Source organism: Lissotriton helveticus, chromosome 2_1, assembly GCF_964261635.1.
Source record: "Lissotriton helveticus chromosome 2_1, aLisHel1.1, whole genome shotgun sequence".
NCBI classification, from domain to species: Eukaryota; Metazoa; Chordata; class Amphibia; order Caudata; family Salamandridae; genus Lissotriton; species Lissotriton helveticus.
The window spans coordinates 1,150,696,372-1,150,718,032 of record NC_136059.1 but is presented as its reverse complement, the minus strand read 5'-3'; the positions used below and the strand labels follow the sequence as shown (position 1 = coordinate 1,150,718,032).

The window sequence follows — 21,661 nt, the reverse complement described above, 5'->3', positions numbered from 1 at the left end:
ATTTCTTGAATATTTACCGTGATGAAACAGTTTACATTAAGAAGCTGCTTACAAACAAAAAGTACATTTTAGTCTTTAATTTCAGAAGGATCACTTGATAGACAATCACATGTGCATTAATTCACATATCGATGTAGTGAAAATTGGAGTTTTAGAAGCAATTTCTAGGAAGGCACTGTTCTTTGTCCACTATTTGTTAATTGTTCGCTTTCCCTTCAGCAATGCTGATGCTGCGAAAACATTCTGCGAGGAGCAAGAGTGCCCATCCAACTGGAAAGATGCCAACGCTGAAAACTGCTGTGTGCATCATGCCAACATTCATTCCTGCCCTCTAGCATTCATGGTAAGTACCTTGGAAACTTAAGTGGGCATTTTCTTTAACGCTAATAAACATTTTATGCTGAATATTATTTTGAATGTCACTGGATCACATTACCATATTTTAAATTATACCAATACTCCAGAGGCATTAGAGGTTTCCATTTATCTTGGTATTACACTGTACTGGAAAGTCGCAATTGAGACTTATAGAATTTAGGAGAATCGTCGTATCCCTAAACCAACGAAAATAGCTAAATTAAATGTAATCTGTGGTTGCTTGACATATCACACATAGCTCACCAGCAGACGTCAAAGATTATGAATAGAAAATATGATTGTTTAGAAAAGTCCAGTATGCATTGTTTTCCCTATCCCCTATGTGTATTTTTATTTATTTATTGAAAGGAGAAATCCACCCCATCCGGGATCCAGCACGCTGTACAGAGTAAGGGTATGAGAAGAGAACCCCAAGCAAAAGTGCAAAAGTCAACCATGAGTAGTAGGAAATAACAGAACACATCACGCCACTTATGAAATGTTGAATGGCATTGATGACATCACTGATGTCATCTCAAATGACATCACTGATTATGTCACTGATGACATCTTAAATGACAGATATAAATAACACAATACTCCTATACAGCATAAAGGTACTTAGTGTACATGTGTGGGTTCATTACATGGAAATAGTGTAAGCGCTGAAGTTAACCCTGGGCGTAGTTTGCGTAGTAGCGCTACACGTAGCTAAGCGAAGTGCACTTCGCATTACGCAAGCTATGCGTCGCTACGCGAACTGCGTAGTGCGGTAGGTAAAATGCTGTTCGCACTGATTACACAGTGCCGGATGCTTGTCCGCACTGTGCAATCATTGCAAACGGCATCTTTCACTGTGCAAGCGGTTTTGCAATGTGCTATGTGCAATTTGTGTAGTGCGTAGTAGCGCAAACTGTCGCTCCGTGAGCGTAGCGTAGTCCTACGTCCAGGGTTACCTAAAGTGTGATTGTGCATATTGAAAGTTATATGGTGCACAGTGTACAAATCACTAAAGTTTGAGGCGTAAGTATTACTCCATATTGAACAAGGTAAAGACTAAGTGCACCTAATATGAGTTGTAGAGGTATGCCTGAAAGTATTCTATATCTTAAAGCCTGTTCCAAAATAATCTATGTGAAAGGCCAGATTTCTGTTGACAATAGATTACCCACTAGTGGATATCTTCACAAAATGTTTTGAGACATTGCAGATTGCTGAATAATGTTGAATGTAAGGGTGTCCCACTTAGTAATCGTTTATCTCACACTGGTTTTGTAAGCATGGCTTATAAAATTGTGTGCCATTGTGCCCATTTTAGGAATGTGTGTAGTGTAATTCACTCAACTACAGAGGGTTGTGTACAGGGCCTGGCAGAAGATGTCTTTTCAGTGGTAAATGCATGCATGTTAACCTCTTGACTTAAAATTGCACTTTATGTGAAGTCTTTGTGTAGGTAATCTCAATAAGGTGAACAGAACATTGGCCACAAGTATAGAATGTTGAATTTCTTCCAAGTCCACAACCCGTAGAGGAGGTGTCACAATGATTGCATAATGTAATCAGTGATGTCATTAATGATGTATTTGCAATATCTGTGATATCATCAGTGATGTCATTTAGCATGTTATGAGTGATTTAGTATGTGAGAAGAAGTCATACTTAGCTCACTAAACTACAACTGGTACATTTCAGTATTTTTCGTGTTTAGACATTAGTTTTTATGTTATTTCAATAACTAACTATAACGTCACTTTAACCTTTGTTTCTTTTTGTGAATTTCGAGAGCTTTTAGTATACTAAAGTTTTATTACCAAAGCTAACTATAACATCTCTTTAACCTTTGCTTTCTTCGGTGACTTCCAGGGTCAGGATAACCCTGCATCCAGCCCTACTTTGGGCAGCTGCCCCTCGGTTGCGTTCAGCCAGAGGATAGCCGGAGGGTCTGTCCTCCTTGCCTGGCCCTGCAACCAACCCCCCATAGACAGCGAATCTTTAGCTGTGCGCAGCCAAGGGCTGGCAGCAGGGCCTTGTCTCTGACCTGGTCTTGTACAAACCCCTGCAGATATCCACCTTTCTCACAGACGCCCAACCCACATTATTAAGAAAACATTTTGGGATACTGCTGTACTTCCAGGGTATCCATCACCCAAACATTACCCTTGGGAAGCTTGCACAGTACTGCAGTTCTATGGGGGCAAAGCTTGTGCTTTGGATCCCATATGTGTACTGCTCTGCCTCTCTGGATGGTTGTGTGGGATCTCATGTGAGTGCCGCTGTAACCACAGCACAAAAACATTTTTTTCTTCAATTTTGGCCCCAGTAGTGGAACATAGTCTCTCTGGGTCCCCCGTCCAGACAAGTGCTAGTAAGTCAGAGTGCCCATAACCAGCCTCTTATACTACTTTTACAAAATATTTTCAGGACATGGGACTGAGTCCCTGAGATCTGTAATGGTGGCTACAACATTTTTGCTTTGCAGCCAACTAATCAGATTGCTTGGTACTGTAGAACTGGTCCAGGGGCACTGAAATGGTCGGTGAGAGAAAACCCTCCCCTAGCACTTTTTTATTGCATTTTCGGAACAGCGGGACTCCCACAGGACCAACTGGCCTGATATGCTGCACTTTTTAAGCCCTTCATGCATACATATATATATATATATATATATATATATATATATATATATATATATATATATATATATATATATATATATATATATATATATATATATAAAGAAAATATTGCAGCAGCAACTCTGTTTTTTACCAACTGGAACTTTTAATAACACTCTTCCAGCCCTCACTATGAGATGTACAAGCCCATACTTGCCCAGGCAACCATAGAGGTGCACGCTGGGTACTGGAGTTCACCGGCCCAGGCTGCAGAAAGGCAGGGATTGCTAACTCGGCTCAGATGGATGGCAATTAAATGCGAGAGTGATTGAACATTTTAAAAGAAGGTTGGATGGAACACCTAGTTGTTACAGGCATTTGAGGTTGTATGACGTTACAACACATACTTTTACAACGCATGCCTTTACAACACATTTTTCACATCGCAACATCGTTTACAACGCATTCCATTACAAAGCATGCCATTACAATGAATTGTCTAAAACTACCTTTACAACCCATTCCGTTACATCGCATACTACCTTTACAACACATACCATTACAACGCATACCATTACATTGCATGTATGGTAAATATTGGATAGTATAGGGGTAAAAATTACTATTTTAACTCAGGAGGTGCAACAGTAGGGTAAGTGTTGGATAGTGTAGGGGTAAAATTTACTATTCTAACTCCAGGGGGTGCAACAGTAGGGTAAGTGCTGGATAGTGTAGGGGTAAACATTACTATTCTAACTCCAGGGGGTGCAACAGTAGGGTAAGTTTTGGATAGTGTAAGGGTACTATGCGTTGTAATGGTATGCGTTGTAATGGTATGCGTTGTAATGACTGCATTGTAATGACATGCGGTGTAATGGTATGCATTGTAGTGTTATGCGATGTAATGACTGCGTTGTAATGGTAGTGCGATGTAAAAGTTGCATTGTAAAGGTTGTTTCCCAGCATTTGATAAAGGCACTCATGCCAAAACGCGTCATGCCGTTGTTCCAATAAAGATTCTTCCAGGGGGGCGCTAGGTGGCGCACGACCGAGATGGCCGCACGCTGGTGATGCTCCAGCCCTGCCAAGCTGGATAATATTCATAATATCGATCCTACAACATCAGTGAACACTCTATTGCTCACCATCCAACACAGGCTTCCCTACTGATTCCAACGATACCTAATTTGTACACCAGATTCGAAGAGAGGCGGCGAAGTGACATTTGGCGGCCGAGGGCGGAGAGCGTCGGACTGCCTCTGGTGCCCTGCTGTGGGGTGACTGGCTGGGAAGCGCAGCGGCTGTACGGGCCTCTGTGTTGGGGGAGCGTGTGCTCGCTGTCGGGAGGCAGCTGCCGCTCTGGGGTGCTGGCGGAGCCTGGCAGAGATCAGAGGGCCCCTGCGGTGAGTGAACTAGACTGCACATCCTTTGCGCCCGCTCACACTGCCTGGAAGACACGACTGTACCGCGGGGCACGGGAACGCTGCGGCCCGCTGGCGCTGCATTGCGCGGCCGCCTGGAGACTGGCGGCTCATTAGGGGCGCGTTAAATTATACCATCGGGCCTCGCCTCCCCCGAGGCATTGAGTTACTCCCTCCCCCGTAATTGACGCTCCGCGGTGGGCCTGCGGTGAAGATTTTTGCACTTCCAACGGCCCGTGGCTAGCACCGGCCGCCATTTTAATTGTAGCAGAGAGGAGCGCCTGGCACTCTCTGGAACTGCTGGAGCCCTGAATGGTGCAATCATCCACCATAATCTGAAGGGACTGCTGCAGGCAACTGTGGCACACGTGTGTACATCTCAGCAAAGGGACGGACATGAAAGCACATGAGTAAAGTGTGACGGTGCTGGAGCATCCCCTGAATTATATCTGCACCCTTCTTGCCACAAAGCCAACTGCTGGGGCGTGTGAGTTGGGATATTGCTGCCTTTTAATGCCCACGCCAGCGTGCGGAGCGCACCAGAAGCTGTATTACTTCTAAGCCCTACCTTAGCGCTACTACAAGCCACACAACCCCATTGCGCCGCCACGGGCCACGGAGCTGATGCTGACGCTTTTTAACTTTCGCATGTTGTGACCTGCGCTGCAGCTCCCTAATTACGGCAATCTTACCTTCCTACTGCTTTAGCAAAAATGAAAGGTGCTACCAGTCACTGCGCTAATTTCCATAGCCCTACTCGCTGGCTGGCGCCATGGGGCGCACCGATGATATACAGACTAAAATCCCGTTTGAGGCGTGCAAGACCCCCAAATCGCGCTCAGAAGACCACAAAGACACGGATGCTGCGGACCCACCTGAGGAAGACTGGAAGATGATTTTACTTGGTATGCAACAGAGTCTAACATCTATTGATGCTAAAATTGACACGATGAATACCCGGATGGACTCAATGGTCACTAAACTGGGGCAACATGAACAGCGCCTCAAGGAGGCTGAGACCAGAGTGTCTGACTTGGAGGACGCGCCAAAGCGAGCAAAAACCAAATGTCACAGATGGATAAATTACTAAAAGTCATTGCTGACAAGAATGAGGACTTAGAGGCGCATTCCCGAAGGAACAACGTTTGAATTCTTGGCCTGGCGGAATCCACGAACACGGGGCGCATGGAGGCCTTTATTGAAAAACTGATTGTGGAATTATTTGGCAGAGAGGCCTTCTCATCGCAACTCATAGTGGAGAGGGCTCACAGGTCGCTTGCGGCCCACCTGCCACTGGGGGCAGTGCCGCATTCCGGTGATAGCCCGCTTTTTAAACTACAGCGACAGAGATACGCTGCTTCGCCTTGCCCGGGAAAAGAAGCAGGTACTGTATGAGAACACAATACTGTCCTTCTTCCCAGACTTTACACAAGCTGTACAAGACACCAGACGAAAGTTTGCAGCAGTCAAAAAGAAACTAATATTGCAGCAAATCCCATATGCCATGCTGTACCCGGCGAAACTGAAGATCACCCATCATGGCTCGAAACATTTGTTTAATAATCCGCAACAGGCTAAAGATTTCATCCAACGCCACCGCAGCTCGGCCACTGCTGAATCAGAGGCAAGAGATCGCAGATCCCCGTTGCCTGGGTCGGACCGCAGCTGAACTATGTAAAGGACAGTGACATTTGTTGGAACTCTCCATACTGATTTACACAGAGCAAACTGATCTGAGCTGGTGATGTATTAACATAATTTCTATATCTTTGATGTTATATCTGGCACGGCTACTCACCTCCGTCCCGCCGTAGCTGCCACCTCCGGGTGATGCAGTAGGTGGGTGAGAGTATGGATGGGAGGGGGCAGGTTGTGAGCCCCTAGTGTGATCCCGAGAGGGCAAACCCCCAGAAGCTATGTTAATGGGGCATATAAGTAGTCCTGTTGCGTTGGGGTGTTGGGAGGGGGGGGGATCTTGTACCCGGCAAGCTGGGGAAGCCGATGTGGGAGGTGAAGGGACATTTGTTCTTGTTTGCATTACAAGTTGTCCAGTCGGCTGAGGTCGTTGCTACACAGGCTTATGCTACATACCACGCGCGACATAATGGATGACACCACACGGAACATAAATAGTATAATCGTGGCATCGTGGAATATACGTGGTTTAAATGACCCGAGAAAGAAGAGGCGGATTCTGAGCTACCTAGATAGGCATCGTATCATGGTGGCTATGCTGCAAGAGACACACTTCTTAAGTCCCAGAAATACCCCCAGTTTGCCTCGAGGTGGACCTCGCACCATTGCTTCACATCATACTCCACGTACTCTTGGGATGTGGTTATATTGGTTAAGAGAGGGGTCGCATTCATCCCTAGCAGCTCAGAAGCTGATGCGGAAGGCAGGTTCTGCCTCCTTTGGGGCAGGTTCCACTCCTATGACGTGACTTTTGCTAACTACTATGGACCCAATATTGATAACTCTCAGGCCCTCCTTTGTTTGTGGAGTAGAATTCAGGAGATAGGTTCCACCTACCTTATCTTGGGTGGAGATTTCAACACCGCTCTTTACCTGCACATGGACAGATCCCGAGTATCCCCAGCACACTACACGACTACTCAGAGGGAGCTGTCTGATATTGTCACTGAGAACTACTTACTAGACTCATGGAGGCATATGCACCCTACACAGCGTGAGGGAACACACTTTTCGGCATTCCATTCATCTTGGGCCAGACTAGACTATTTATTTGTATCCAAGGGTATGGCACATTGGTTAGGACACGTGACCCATTTAGCTCGTACTCACACTGATCATTCCCCGGTCGTTGCTGAACTGCATGCCCCCCTCAATCATTCTCCATATAACGGTTGGCGCCTCAACCCGCTGCACCTTCAAGATGCAGTGTTCAGAACTGAGTAGTGCAAGACATCCGTGATTTTTTTTATCGTAATCTAGACTCCGTTCCCAGTATCACAACTGTTTGGGAAGCATTCAAAGTTACAATTAGGGGCTGGTGCATATCTAAAGGTGGAGGTGTACTTAAGTCACTACGAACAAGCTTGTCTACATTGGAGAAGGAACTCACACAATTAGAACATAGGCTGAGTTCCGCTCCGAGAATAACATCAAAGCCACCATGCAATGTAAACTTAGGGAGTATGAGGAATTAGCTGACAGAGAATGTACATTTCGAGGGAAGCACCATGTAGCGAGGGTGTATGGCGAGGGTGATCGTCCGGGGAAGGCCCGTGCTGCAGCTGTCAAGCCATCCAAATTTTCCAACTATGTAGCGGAACTGCAGGACGCGCAGGGTGACGTGCATAAAAACCTTCCTGACCAGTTGCGCACGCTCAGAGACTATTATATTGCCCTGTATTCTTCCCATAGAGGTGTCCCTCTTGACTTGCCCGGCAACTTTGAAGACACTGCCCTGGCCTGGTTGGGAGACACTCAACGGAAATTCCTTAGTCTGGATTTGGAGCTTGATGAAATAACAGAGGCTATCATGCAGATGAGGTCCGGACGGGCCCCAGGGTCTGATGGCCTGCCAATAGATCTCTACAAAACATATGTCTCTGTGTTAGCCCAGATTTTGAAGGAAGTCTACTACGCGGCGCTAGAGGAGGGAAGTCTGCCCATGATGATGCGGGAAGCGCTTATAACATCCTTATTGAAACCGGGAAAGCCCTCACAGTGCTGTGATTCATATAGGCCCCTATCTCTTTTGAATTGCAACACAAAAATACTTGCTAAAGTTCTAGCAACCCGGCTCAATCTACTAATGTAACGCTTGGCATTACCTGACCAGGCTGGCTTTATTCCAAGCAGAGCCACATCACATAATCTCCGCACCCTGGCTGCGGTGTTGCAAGACATTGACCCGAAGTGCTCAGCGGTGGCTGTATTTCTAGATGCAACCAAAGCATTCGACTCCCTCGAATGGGACTGCCTGCTGGGCACTCTGGGATATATGGGAATGCCTTCCTTCAATGGATCCACTTATTATATACTCGCCCAGTGGCCTCAGTGCTCCTGAATGGGACTAAATCTGCTCCTTTCCTAGTATCCAGGGGCATATGGCAGGGCTGCCTTCTGTCACCCATCCTATTTGCCCTGGCCTTTGAACCCCTAGCCGCTAAGCTCCGACAACACCATAATCATAGAGCGCTAATCTACCCATCTAGGCAACTACTCATCTCCCTCTATGCGGATGTTATGACGCTATATATAAATAAACCCCAAGATAACCTAAACCCTATACTTAGAGAAATAACTAAATTTGGTGCCATACCCGGGGTACAAATCAACTGGTCCAAATCTGCAATCTTCCCTCTCACTGACAATACTCCCCAGCACCAGCTGGACTACCCTCTGGTTTGGGACACAGACGAGGTAAAATACCTGGGCATACGTATCAGAAGGGAACGTGATGCGCTTAAGCGGCTAAATTATGGCACAGCTGTAGAAAAAATCATGGATAACATCACGAAATGGCTGCGTCTTCCCCTTTCCATGGCACAGAGGATCTCTTTAATAAAAATGGTAATACTCCCCAAACTATTATATCTCTTCATTAATATACCCTACCATCCTTGAGCATTCTTTTTTAAAACGCTCAATTTGCAACTTGTGAGACTCATATGGGGAGGGAAACATGCAAGCCTCGGCTTGGCCACCTTGACATTTCCCTACCATCAAGGAGGGTATGAGGTGCCTGATTTTGAGCTCTACTACCACTGCGCACGAGCTCATTTTGCCACATACTGGTTTTACCCGCCCCCCTTCATGCCACACCTTGAGGTGGAGGATGGCTATATGGCACCAACGCCCACAGCATGCTACCTCTTTACAACTATGAAAAAGCGCGAACGCGACCCATCCACCGTAGACTGTACCATAATGGCATGGCAGCACATAGCTAACAGGCTGGAAACACCCATGTTGTACTCCCCCAAGATACCCCTACTCCGAAATCCGTTATTGCAAATCACTTATGAAGGGATCTGCCGGAAGATGTTAGAGAAACTTAACTACAGCTCTTGGGGGGATCTTTATGTGGGAGGTAATTTCCTTACCAAGGAACAGTTTGTTTAAACTAGTGAAGCAACGACAATGGACACATTCATGTATACCCGGTTTCGGCAGAGTGTGAAGGCTGTAACTCCCGATTTTCCGACTGAACCAGACACACTAGTCCTACTACATGCCTTATTGCGGGCAGATAAGAGTGGGACGCCGACCTAAATATTACTTTGACTGATGACCAATGGGAGCTTAGCTGCACACAAACAGAGGCAGTTACCGGTAACAATAGGTTACGCCTTATCCATTTTAAGTTTTTACACCGCCTGTACCACACACCAGCCAGGCTCTATAGGTTCCGCCTTAGTGATAGTGATGCATGTACACGATGTGGTCACGAGGGTGCGGGGTTCTTCCACCTGGCGTGGGACTGTTCCCAAGTGCTGACCTACTGGACACAAATGACCCACTTGTTGCCCTAATGGGCTTGGTCCAGGGAATTCAAACAGTACACAAAAAGTTCCTAGCAATGGGATTGTTGATAGCAAAACGACAAGTGTCGTGCAGGTGGGGGAGAGGTCGAGCTTATAAATTTAAGGACTGGATTCAGACAATGGCCACATGGCAAGATCACATGCAGCACTATGCAGACATGCTTCCCAACAAATCACGCCCAAAGGACGTTTGGGGTCCGCTCACAGCGTACCTGCTAGAGCAGGAGGCAGCTCGGGAGGATGATGCAGACGCTCCCGGGGCAGAGATAAGCTCACAAACCTAGCGGAGGCGCCCCTAGGAGACGTGAATACCCACAAGGCAGTACAGCAGTATAGGTTAATGTGACGTTGGGAATGTTGAGCTCATTGTTGCTGAACTTGGCAGGGAGAGGGGGAAGAATGATGGGATGAAGTTTTCTAGATATTGATACTGCCTAGCTTCAAAGACTGGGATGACCAAGTGCACAATGTAATGAAAGCCACGCTAATATTGGAGTATGTGGACAGTGATGCCGGTGACTGGATAGTTTTGCTTTATTTTCCTTTCTTTTTCAACTCTGCACAACTGAACAAGTCGCTAGGGAGGGGGGGACAAGTTTGGTCACTATGTAGAATCACATGTACAACTGGGCTACATCTATTGATGACGTCTGTACCTGGAATGTGATACCTTTATCTCTGAGATACTTTTATGTAATACTGTGCATAATGACAATTAAGGTTTTTTGAAACTTAAAAAAAAAAAATTATAAGATTCTTCCTGATATACCCTGTGTGTCCCTCCGGTTGCTTCACAAGAAGGGGTTGTTTGTTCCATATATATATATATATATATATATATATATATATATATATATATATATATATATATATATATATATATATATATATATATATATATATATATATATATATATATATATATGTTAAAAGAACTTTATAAAGCGCACATACACCGAGGAGGTTTCTTGGCGCTACGATGTCTCCAGAACCCAAGTTCGAATGCGTAATTAGAAAGCCTGACGAAATAGCCAAGTTTTAAGACAGCTTCTGAAATTAAGAAGAGTGGGACAAAAGCTTATTTCGGAGGAGAGAGAGTTCCAGAACATGGGTGCCAGGACAGCAAACCTGGCACCACCAGTGCCCTTTAGTCTGTAGGAAGGCAGAGACAGCAGTAGCTTGTGTGCTGAACGAAGGTTACGCGAGGGAACATGCTTGTGAATCAGATTATTCACAAATTTCTGACTTTTCCCATTGAGGGACTTGTAGATGAGGCACCCAACCTTAAAGACACAACGCTGGATTATTGGTAGCCAATGGAGTTGTTTCAAGAGAGGGGTGATATGGAGATGTCTGGGTTGATGAGTAATCAAGCGAGCCGCCTGGTTCTGAACCAGTTGCAGGCGTTTGGAGAGATAGAGGGGAATGCCATAGTAAAGAGAATTGGCCTGAGTTGGAAGAAGCAGGTAGAGCTCACTGAGCCGATCTGAGCCTTCATCGTGAGGTCCTGGCTAATAATGACCCCCAAGCTCTTGGCCGTGGACGATGGCGAGGGAGTTTGTCCATGTTCCCTGGGCCAAAAATGAGGGCCCCAGGGGTTCTTGATGATACCTCCAGTGAGAACTAGCTCTATCTTATCCGGATTGAGCTTAAGATGATTGCTGTTCATCCACTGACTGATGAACAGAATGGTGGACTGTAAAATGTGGATGGACTCCGGGGAGTTACTGATGGGAAAGATGAGTTGAAAGCCGTCTGCATAGTTGAAAGTGCAGACTTTACGTTCTTTCAGAGGTACAGATTAAATAACAGGGGAGAGAGCGAGGAACCCTGAGGGACTCCGCAGGAGATGCTCACTCTGGGAGCAATGAAAGGTGCTGTGCTGACTGCCTGAGATCGATTCTCCAAAAAGGAGATAATCCAGCCAAGGGCAGGTCCCGTGATTCCCGCGTCTCTGACACGATCAACCAAAAGAGTGTGGTCGAACGTGTCAAAGGCCACGGAGAGGTCGAGCAGGACAAGGGCCAGTGTCAACCTTGTCACGAAGAGAGTCTAAAACTGTGAGAATCATAGCCTCGGTGGAATGAGCCGGGCGAAATCCTGCTTGATTAGAGTCAAGGAATTCAGAATCTTCTAGAAACTCAGTAAGACATCTAGTGACATGAGTTTCCAGAATCTTGGCAAGGTAGGATAGGAGAGAGATAGGGCGATAATTTGTTAACAGTTGGGGGTCAGCCCCTGACTTCTTCCAGAGGGGAATGACAATGGCCTCCTTGAAGGTGGTGGGGACAATACCCTGGGATAGTGACTGGTTCAGAAGATGGAGTGCAGGACTGAGAAGGGTAGTGAAGATTTCTTTCAAAATGCTTGTGCGGCAACAGTCGGTGGGAGAGCCTGTCTTGACCTTAGAAAGTAGGTCCATAAAGGCAAACTCGGTGATACTTGGGAATTGCATAAAAGTACTGTGGTTTTGGACGACGGTGGAACAGAGCGGCAGGTTATTACAAGACAGGATGCTAGCCTTTATCAATGCAATTTTTACGATAAAGAAGGAGTTACAGAACTTTTGCGAAGGGACGGGTTTGATAGAGACTCTGTCAGGATTAGATAACTCATTTACTATGGAAAAAATCTCTTTTGTACGATTGGAGGTGGACAAAATTTTAGAAGAGAAATATGTTGCTTTGGCGGTCAGGATGGATTTTTTATAGATCTTCATCGAATTGATATACAGGCGTTTGTCTTCCGGAAGGTACTTGCGTCTCCAGGTTCTTTCTAATTGCCGTAAGGCTAATTTCTGAGTTTTTGGTTCGTCAGAGAACCACTTATGAGCATCATACCGACAAGGGGCATGTGCTTTCTTAAGGGGCGCAAATTTGTTACTAGTTGAAAACAACCATATATATGTATATGTATATATATATATGTATATATATATATATAGGAATCCACAATCCTGAAGCGCCGAACACCAACAGCAACGGACACAGCCAGGTACAGACCACAAACCAAGGTTTCACAACGAAATAATGTGCTTTATTCCATCAATGGGGATGGCGGCATGACGCGTTTCGTCCGGGAAACCCGGACTTGATCACATGACAAGACCCAGAGACATAAGTGGTTAAATACTGGTAAAAAACGAGACTCCTCCCACAAATGAATAGACATAAAAGTAATATCATTCAGTAAAGAAAATACTTCATCCACATGCTATGTACAATGTAAAGTAAATGCTAAATGCAAAAACACTGAAATCACTGTACAATTTTAACTGTCTTCAAAACTGGAATAAATTCTCTTAATAGACATAAAGGGCAAGTGCCCAATGGATAATCATAATATCTTATTGTATATTATAACTGAACGATAAGAGCCAATCTCAGTGGGGTATGTTTTAAAACCAGTAATGAAGTTATAATAACCACAAAAAGTTTTTAAAGTGCAAAGAAGAAAAGTGCAGGGTGCAAAATCCCAAAAATTTAGCAACAAACATTATATATCCAGATAAGAATCTGGAGCAGATTAAAAAACGTAATAAAGTGCAAAGTGCCAATAAAGTGCAAGAGTCGGCAGTGCATATCTATGATTAGTAAAGGGAGGGGGAACTAGGGCAATCATATCTTATAGAATTCATATGATAGCAGACAAAAGGACATACCTATAAAATACATGTTAGTACAGCTGGGTATATAAAAAGCCAAACATCAATACAAAAATAGTATGATGATCAGAGTAAACAGGGTAAATTCATCCATAGATCATCCATAACGAAGTCAAAATAGATTAAAACCAAATACAAAAGGTATAAAATCCATTATAAAAAGGTTATGCATATGATGAAATAAAATATTTACAAAAAATTATTAAGATCTTCTCCCATATTCAGACCATTAGGGATCTTACTGTTTAACCTCAGAATATATTGACTTTCTAGTTGTCTGAGTCTCTTCTCTCTATCTCCACCCCTCTTATTCACGGGGACTGCATCAATAACAAAGTATTGCAGGTCATTCAGATTGTTGTTGTGTACCAGCTTAAAATGACGTGCCACTGGATAATTAGGATCAGAGTTCACAATAGCACGTAGATGCTGTAAAATTCGATTGAATACTTGCAACTTAGTGCTACCAACATAGTATAACTCGCATGTGCATCTTAAAACATAGACCGCATGGTCTGTTTTGCAAGTATATACATTCTTTATAGGAATTACTGCATCCGTAAAAGCCTCAACAAACTCGCTGGTGTTCACACCGAATTTACATCAGAGAATCCTGTCAGATTGGCCGCCACGTCTTCATGCACGCAATGCCAGCAAACAGGACACGGACCCAGTATTGGTGCTTCAAATGTTTATTAGCCCAAAAGTCAGAGACGCGTTTCGCAGCGCGGACGCCGCTTGTTCACTCGACAATTCGTTTTGACTGAGGAAGCATTTTTAAAGTGACAGTGCTGAATTTTGTGTGAATCACGTGAGTTACATTCTCTATGGACATGGAAAACATACTGTTTAGTGCGTATTTACATTTTATTTATTTATTTATTTTGAAAGTTTTATATAGCGCGAACAAGATCTTTGCAGATAACAGAGCGCTTTACATATGCAAGGGAGGGTGGGTACACGAGGGAGCATAAAATACATATAGGAGGGAGTAATAAAAATCGGGAAAGGTTGGTAATACAGGTAAAAAACAACTGTGCAAATGGATCAAGCATGAGTACATATCGACGCAGAGTCTTAAAAGATCAGGGGTGGCAGTTCAGGTGTATTTAGCCATGAGGATAGCTTTAACTTCTTTCTTAAAGAGAAAAGTGGAGGGGATGAGCCTGGTTTCAGGAGGGAGTGAGTTCCAGATCCTAGGCGCCATTCCTGAGAAGGAGCGTTTGTAAGTTCTTTCCTTCCGAAATCTTCGCGGTTTCAGCAGAAGATTCTTTGTGCTTCTGGTGGATCTCGATCCGCCTGAGATTGTCAGCTTCTGAGTGAGGTAGCTGGGTGAGTTCAGGTGTAAAGCCTTGTGAGTCAAGCAGGCAATTTTCAGATGTATTCTGGCTTCAAAAGGTAGCCAGTTCAGGAATTTGAAGTCAGGGGAGATATGTGAATGCTTTTTTGATCCCGTGATGAGTCTCGCTGCCGCATTTAGTGAGGCTCTCAGGGGTGCAGTTGTAGTTAGGGGAAGGTCGCAGAGGGCGATGCTGCCGTAGTCTATGCGAGGGATGATTAGCGCTTGTACTGCAGTTTGGAAGTCTTTGGCTGGTAGGAAGGGTTTGAGTTTCCTCAAGGTATTTATTTGAAAGTTCGCTCCCATAGTTGCCTTGCTGATATGCTGTTGCATGTTGAGATTGGCGTCAAGTGTTATGCCTAGAGATTTTGCAGAGTCCACGATGGTCGGCTGGACATTGAGTGCAGTTAGGTGTTTAAGCCACGTTTGAGTGGTAGAGATTTTCGCGGGAGGTGAGATCAGAAGGAACTCAGTTTTCATAGCATTGAGCTTGAGGTGGTTATCGGCCAGCCAGGATTGGGTGTTTCTGATCGTTGCGTTCAGATGCATAATGTCTTTGGGGGATTGTAGTTTGAGATACAGTTGAGTGTCGTCGGCGTACATGTGGAAGTGTACATTGGAAGCTTGTAGCAAGGAGGTGAGAGGTTCCATAACTAAGTTGAACAGAGTAGGGGATAGGCAGGAACCTTGAGGTACACCCAATGATACATGTACTGGGGAGGACATCAAGTTGTTGCTCTTGAATTTCTGGGATCTGTTGTGAAGAAATGAGGTGAACCACTGGAGAACAGTCCCTGAGAGACCCATTCTTGTCTTTAAAAGTTTGAGTAGGTTCTCATGCTTCACAGTGTCGAATGCCGAAGAGAGATCAAGAAGGATAAGGAGGCAGGAGTCATTGTGATCTAGGATTTGGAGGGCATCGTCAATTATGTGAGTCATAGCCGTTTCGGTGCTATGCCCTGCTCTGAAGCCTGATTGATGCGGGTTGAGGAGATCAAACTGTTCTATGTGCTTTGTCAATTGTAGTTGAACGCATTTTTCCAACAGTTTGGCAAGAGTGGGAATGTTGGTGATAGGGCGGTAGTTGTTTAGATCAGTGGGGTCTGCTGTTGGTTTCTTCAGTAAAGGTGTAACTTGTCCAACTTTGAGGGAGTCTGGTATCATTCCTTGCTGAAGTGAGCTATTTATAATTTTAGTCCAGAGTGGCAGGATCAACGGGGCGAAGTCTTTTACAGCGTTAGCGGGGAGAGGGTCACTGAGGTGATTGGATGGTTTCAGGGTGCTGAGTAGACTGTCAATTTCTTCTTCAGGGTACGTGTCAAAGGATGACCATGTCGTGTTGTTTTTTGGTTCATTGGGTGTTATGCCGTGGTGTTTGGAGTAGAGGTTTGCGTCAATGAGGAGATCGCTCCTTATGTTGTCAGTTTTTTGTTTAAAGAAAGCAGAGAAGTCTTCACAGGAAGGTGCATTGCCCATAGTGTCGACTGCTTGAGGTTGTTCCTTGCATTGGGATCGGATTAGTTCGAACAATTTACTTGGACGGTTTTTTGCTTGGTCAAGCTGGAGTCTGAAGAAGTCTGACTTTGAGCGCTTTATTTTCCTGAAGTATGCGTTTCTCTTTTTCTTCAGAATTTTTAGGTGCTGTGCCGAGGGAACAGATCTCCATGTGCGCTCTGCCATTCGCATGGCCCGTCTGTCTTCATTGAGGCTCCCGTCGTACCAAGGGTTAGAGACCTTGGTGGTGTCTCTTTTCAGTTGCATCGGTGCAGTCTCATTGATTAATGAGGTCATAGCGTTGAGATATTGGTCAGTTAGGCACTGAACGTCCGTAACCTCGGACGGGGGAAGTAGGAGATTGCAGCTGTTAGGGGGTACGAGGTTTGGCTTGAGTTTCTTCAAGTCTCTTTTCCAAACTTTGGGCTTGGAGGATTGGACCGGGATCCGTTTAACTTTTTCGTTAATGTAGAAGGTGACAGTATGATGATCTGACCAGTCACAGGGTTGGATTGAATCAAGTTGAATAGTGCCTTCTTTGGAGATGATGAGGTCGAGGATAGAGCCTTTGTCATGGGTCGGGCTGTTGCAAATTTGGGTGAGGTCAGAGGCGCTAAGGTAGTTTTTGAGGCTATTGACCACTGCGTCACTACCATCATTCCAGTGAAGATTGTAGTCTCCAAGGTAAATTTGTGTGTTATGCCGTCCTGAGTTGATTGAGATAATGTCCATGAGTTGTTGGGAGAAGGTGAGGTTGTCCCCCGGAGGGTGGTATATGATGTGTAGTGAACAGACAGGTTTGTTTTCACTGATGACATCAAGGCAGAAGTATTCACATGAGGTGAGAGAGGGGGCTGAGACTTTAATAATTGCAAGGTTGCTCTTGTAAATGCATGCAATTCCACCGCCTGCCTTCCTGGGTCTGTCAAGTCTAATGATGCAGTAGTTGGGGGGGACTAGGATATCCATGACAGGAGTGGAGGATTCAGTTAGCCATGTTTCAGTTAGGATGGCTAGGTCAAGGTTCAGAGAGATGATGGGATCAGCGACCTCCGAGGAGTGTCTTTGGGCCGATCTACAGTTGAGAAGTGTGCATTTGAGTTTGGGTGTGCAGAGGGTGGGTGGGTGGTCTTGAGTGAAGGTTACTTTAGTGAGGTTGTTGGGGACAGAGCCTCTGTTGTTATGCGTGGGGTGCCTAAGAGGGTTAGAGAGAATAGTACTGCATGTGCGCTCATTTCCATCTGTCAGATGTTCTTTTAAACATAATAATACAAGATCAAATAAACATGCACATATATATAGAAGTTCTTCATAGCTTGATACATATATATCAGTAAAATACTTAGAAATTCATTCTGTACCATAGTTATGTGATCTATTACGTTTTTTTTTAGAGGTTTTTGTAAAATACATATATCTTATACCAGTTGGAGGTATTTTTTGTTATTTAACACCTTCCATGGAGAACTCTACTAAATTGTGTCTACTGTGTTGGTGAATTTAAAATCATGTCCAGTTATATCATTTGGACCATTTTCACTAACCTAATGAGCTGATGCAAAGTGCTGTTATTTGTATCACCATAATAGTTGACTACTATTGTTTTCTTTCATCTCTTTGTCACCAAGTTTTTATGTATTTATTTCATTTTCTTTGTTACCTGATACTCAGGGTTTTTGTCAATAATGCCCAGTCTACAAACTGCAAGTATAGCGGGTTTCCTCTATCAGAGGATTGGGGGTCCTGCCTTGTCACAACACTTAGTTATAAGTTTGCCTCGAAAACCAATGCATCTCATTTCATTTGATAACATCTATGTCCTGTATGTGCAAACTACAATACCTAAAATATCGTAAAATTGTTCAAACACATTTGAAAATATTTAAAACATCCAAAGACATTTAAAAATATTTAAAAACTCCCATACAAAAAGTACAAAATATACAAAAGTAGTAAATGAGCAGACCCAAAATTCATCTATTTACATAATATCTTCATTCTAGAAAGTGCTAAGTGATAGGCAGTAGTTTGTTTCACCTCTCATTTAAACATTTAGGGACAGGACATGCAAACGGAGTGTCTATTTACCCTTTCCTATTCTATGCTTTACTCCAGACATGTGTACAAGTCCTCAGTTTGGTTCAAGCCCTGCGGATGTTTAGAATCGAGTAACAGAATATATCTAGTTTCCAACTTCCTTAATTTGTTTTCCCTATCCCTATCTATGTATATATATATATATGTTATAGTTGGGCTCAGATTTCACTTATACAAAACCAGAGAAATTCAGCAGTTATAGTTATCTGAGCTAAGTATAACTCACACCCCGCAAAACATTGCTTATAACCTCACATATTACATTACTCATTACATGGTCAGTGACATCACTGATGAATCCTCAAATGACATCAATGATGACATCACAGTGACTGTGAGTGTTTATAAAACCTTTATCAGTGTTAAATATATATATCAAGGTGTATTGATGAATCAGTGGGTGTATGAGTGCCTGTATGGATGATTCAGTGGTTGCGTGATTGACTGTATAAGTGTGCGATTAGGTGTCTCGGTGAATGTATGGGTGAGTGACTAGGTTGTGTGAGTATAAGTCTGTCAGTTGGTGTCAAAGTGGCTATATGTGTTGGTGAGTGGGTATGTGAGTGGCTGTATGGGTGATTGATTGGTTGTCTGATTATCTGTATGGGTGTATGAGTGTCTGTGTGAGTGGGTTAGGGTGTGTGTAACTGCCTGCATGGATGAGTGAGTGGGTGAGTCAGGATCTGTAAGGGTTTGTGAGTGCATCTGTGAGGGGCTGGATGGGTGACTCAGTGTGTGTATGGCTGTATCGTCAGGGAATGGATGTATCAGTGGTATACGGCTGAGTGACTGCATATGTGAAAGTCAGGATAGGTGAGTGTTGGATATATGAGTGAATGTATGTGTGAGTGAGTGATTGTGAGAGTGGCTGAATGGGTGAGTGTGTTCTTGTGTCAGTGGCTGAATTTGTGAGTGAGTATGTGTTAGTTAAGTATGAATAAGTGAGTGGGTGTGCGTATAACAGTTTAAGTAAGTGGCTGTGTGATTCACCCTATGGGTGAGTAAGTAGATGTGTGAGTAGCTCTATGGGTGACTGACAGTGTGTGAGTGGCTGTATGGGTATATGAGAGGATGTGTTTAGACCTATGAATGAATCAGGAGTGGGTGTGTAAGTACTGGTATGGGTATGTCAATGGTTTTAGGAGTGGTAGTATGGAAATTGAAGTGGGTGTATGAATGGTTATATTGGGGTGTGAGTGGACGCGTCAGAAATTCTGTGGATGATGGCATCAGTGATGTCATTTGAGATGCCATGAGTGATGTCATCAGTGATGTCACTGATCATGTCATGAGTGATGTAATATGTGAGGTCATAAGCAGTGCATTGCAGGGGTGCAATTCATAGGTAGCTCAGCTAACTATAACTGCTGAATTTCTCTGGTTTTGTACGAATGAAACCTGACCCTAACTATAATGTTTCTGTAACCTTTGTTTTTTCATTGAATTTTTAAGGTTTTTAAAAATTATATTTCCTTACTATAACGTCCCTGTCACCTTTGTTTTTTCAGTGAATTTCTAAGCTTTTTTAAACACTAATTCCTAAGTATAATGTTCTTGTAATTTTTGTTTTTTTCAGTGAATTTCTATGTTTTATTAACTAACAGTCACATTTGCAGAGGGATGGAGTAAGGGTGCTGGGCCTTTCACCAGCTCTCAGGAAACCCACTGTGTAGGATTTACAGGAGGTACCAGAATGGCTTATTGGCTCCTCAGGTCACTTGGACGTAAAATGGTCTTCAGCCCCCAACCTGTAGTGCACCACAAGTTGCGTTTGCAAAGTGGTGTAGAAAGGGGGTGTGCTCTCTGACGACCACTTAGCAATCCCTCTGTGTGGGACTTATTGGAGACAACAGGAGGGGTAGTTGGCCCCCAACGACATCCTATTACCTCCAGTAAGTCCAACACAGCAGGATTGCTGAGACCAGGAAGTGTTGACAGCAATTTTGGGACTCAGCCGAGTCCCCCAAAAAAGTTAACACGTATAAAAAAATAATATGAAATTTAACACATATTAAAAAAATTCAATAAACTAGACAAAAACTAATAATAGATATATGTAAATAATATCTGGGAATGAACGATGATCCCACTCTAGTTTATGCATCAGTAGTAAAAGCGTAGGCTTTCAGAGGGGTTAAATTGACTATTCCCACTCCAAACAGGTCAACAGAAGGGTAAGTATTGGACTTAGAATGAGTACGATATACTATTCCACCTCCAGTCTATGCAACAGTAGGAAAAGCGTTAGACTTTGGAGGGGTATGATTTGCTATTCCCACTCCAGTCTGTGCAACAGTAAGGAAAGCGTTGGACTTCAGAGGAACTACATTTACTATTCCCACTCCAGTCTGTGCAACAGTAGGGAAAGTGTTGAACTTCGGAAGGGTAAGATTTAATATTCCCACTCCGGTCTGTACAACAGTAGGGAAAGCTTTAGACTTCTGATGGGTAAAATTGACTATTCCCACTCCAGACTGTGCAACAATAGGTAAAGTGTTGGACTTCAGGGGAGTTAAATTTAGTATTCCTACTTCAGTTTGTGCAATAGTGGGGAATGCTTTGGACTTTGGAAGGGTAATATTTACCATTCCTGCTGCAATCTTGCTGCAGTAGGGAAAGTGTTGGGCTTCGGAGGGATAATATTTACTATCCCCAATGGAGTATCTGCCCCAGTTGGGAAAGCGTTTGTCTTCGGAGGAGTTACATTTACTATTCCCACTCCAGTCTAAGCAACAGTAGGGAAAATTTTGAACTTGAAAGGGCTAAATTTACCTTTCCTACTCCACTCTGTGAAACTGTAGGGAAAGCATTGGATTGCGGATGGGTTCAATTTACTTTTCCAATGACAGTTTCTGCAACAGTAGGGAAAGAGAAGGCCTTCAGAAGGGTTAAATTTACTATTTTCGCTGCAGTCTGTGCAGCAGTAGGGAAGGTAATTAACTTCAAACACATTACATATTTTAATAACCCTATTACTTTTAGAACAAATATATAAAACTCTTAATATGAACAATATTAAGTGACCCCAAAAAATATTAATTAAAAAATTAAAAATAGAGGAGGAGCTTCGCGCGCATCCGAGATGGCCGCGTGAGCACAGGGCTCCCCAGACCCTCGCCGCCTCCCGCATCTATCCTGAATAATATCCTGATTCCGAA

At 43.9% G+C, this 21,661-nt stretch overlaps 1 protein-coding gene across 1 annotated transcript in view; it reads left to right on the top strand.

The window, feature by feature from the left end:
• The first annotated feature begins 225 nt into the window (after positions 1-225).
• The window catches only part of LOC144819631 (atrial natriuretic peptide receptor 2-like), a 727,257-nt gene continuing 705,821 nt past the window's right edge, over positions 226-21,661 (top strand). The window contains exon 1 of the mRNA XM_078677447.1: positions 226-343. Coding sequence (XP_078533573.1) covers positions 341-343 — 3 coding nt within the window. The 5' untranslated portion in view covers positions 226-340. The remainder of the gene's footprint in view (positions 344-21,661) is intronic.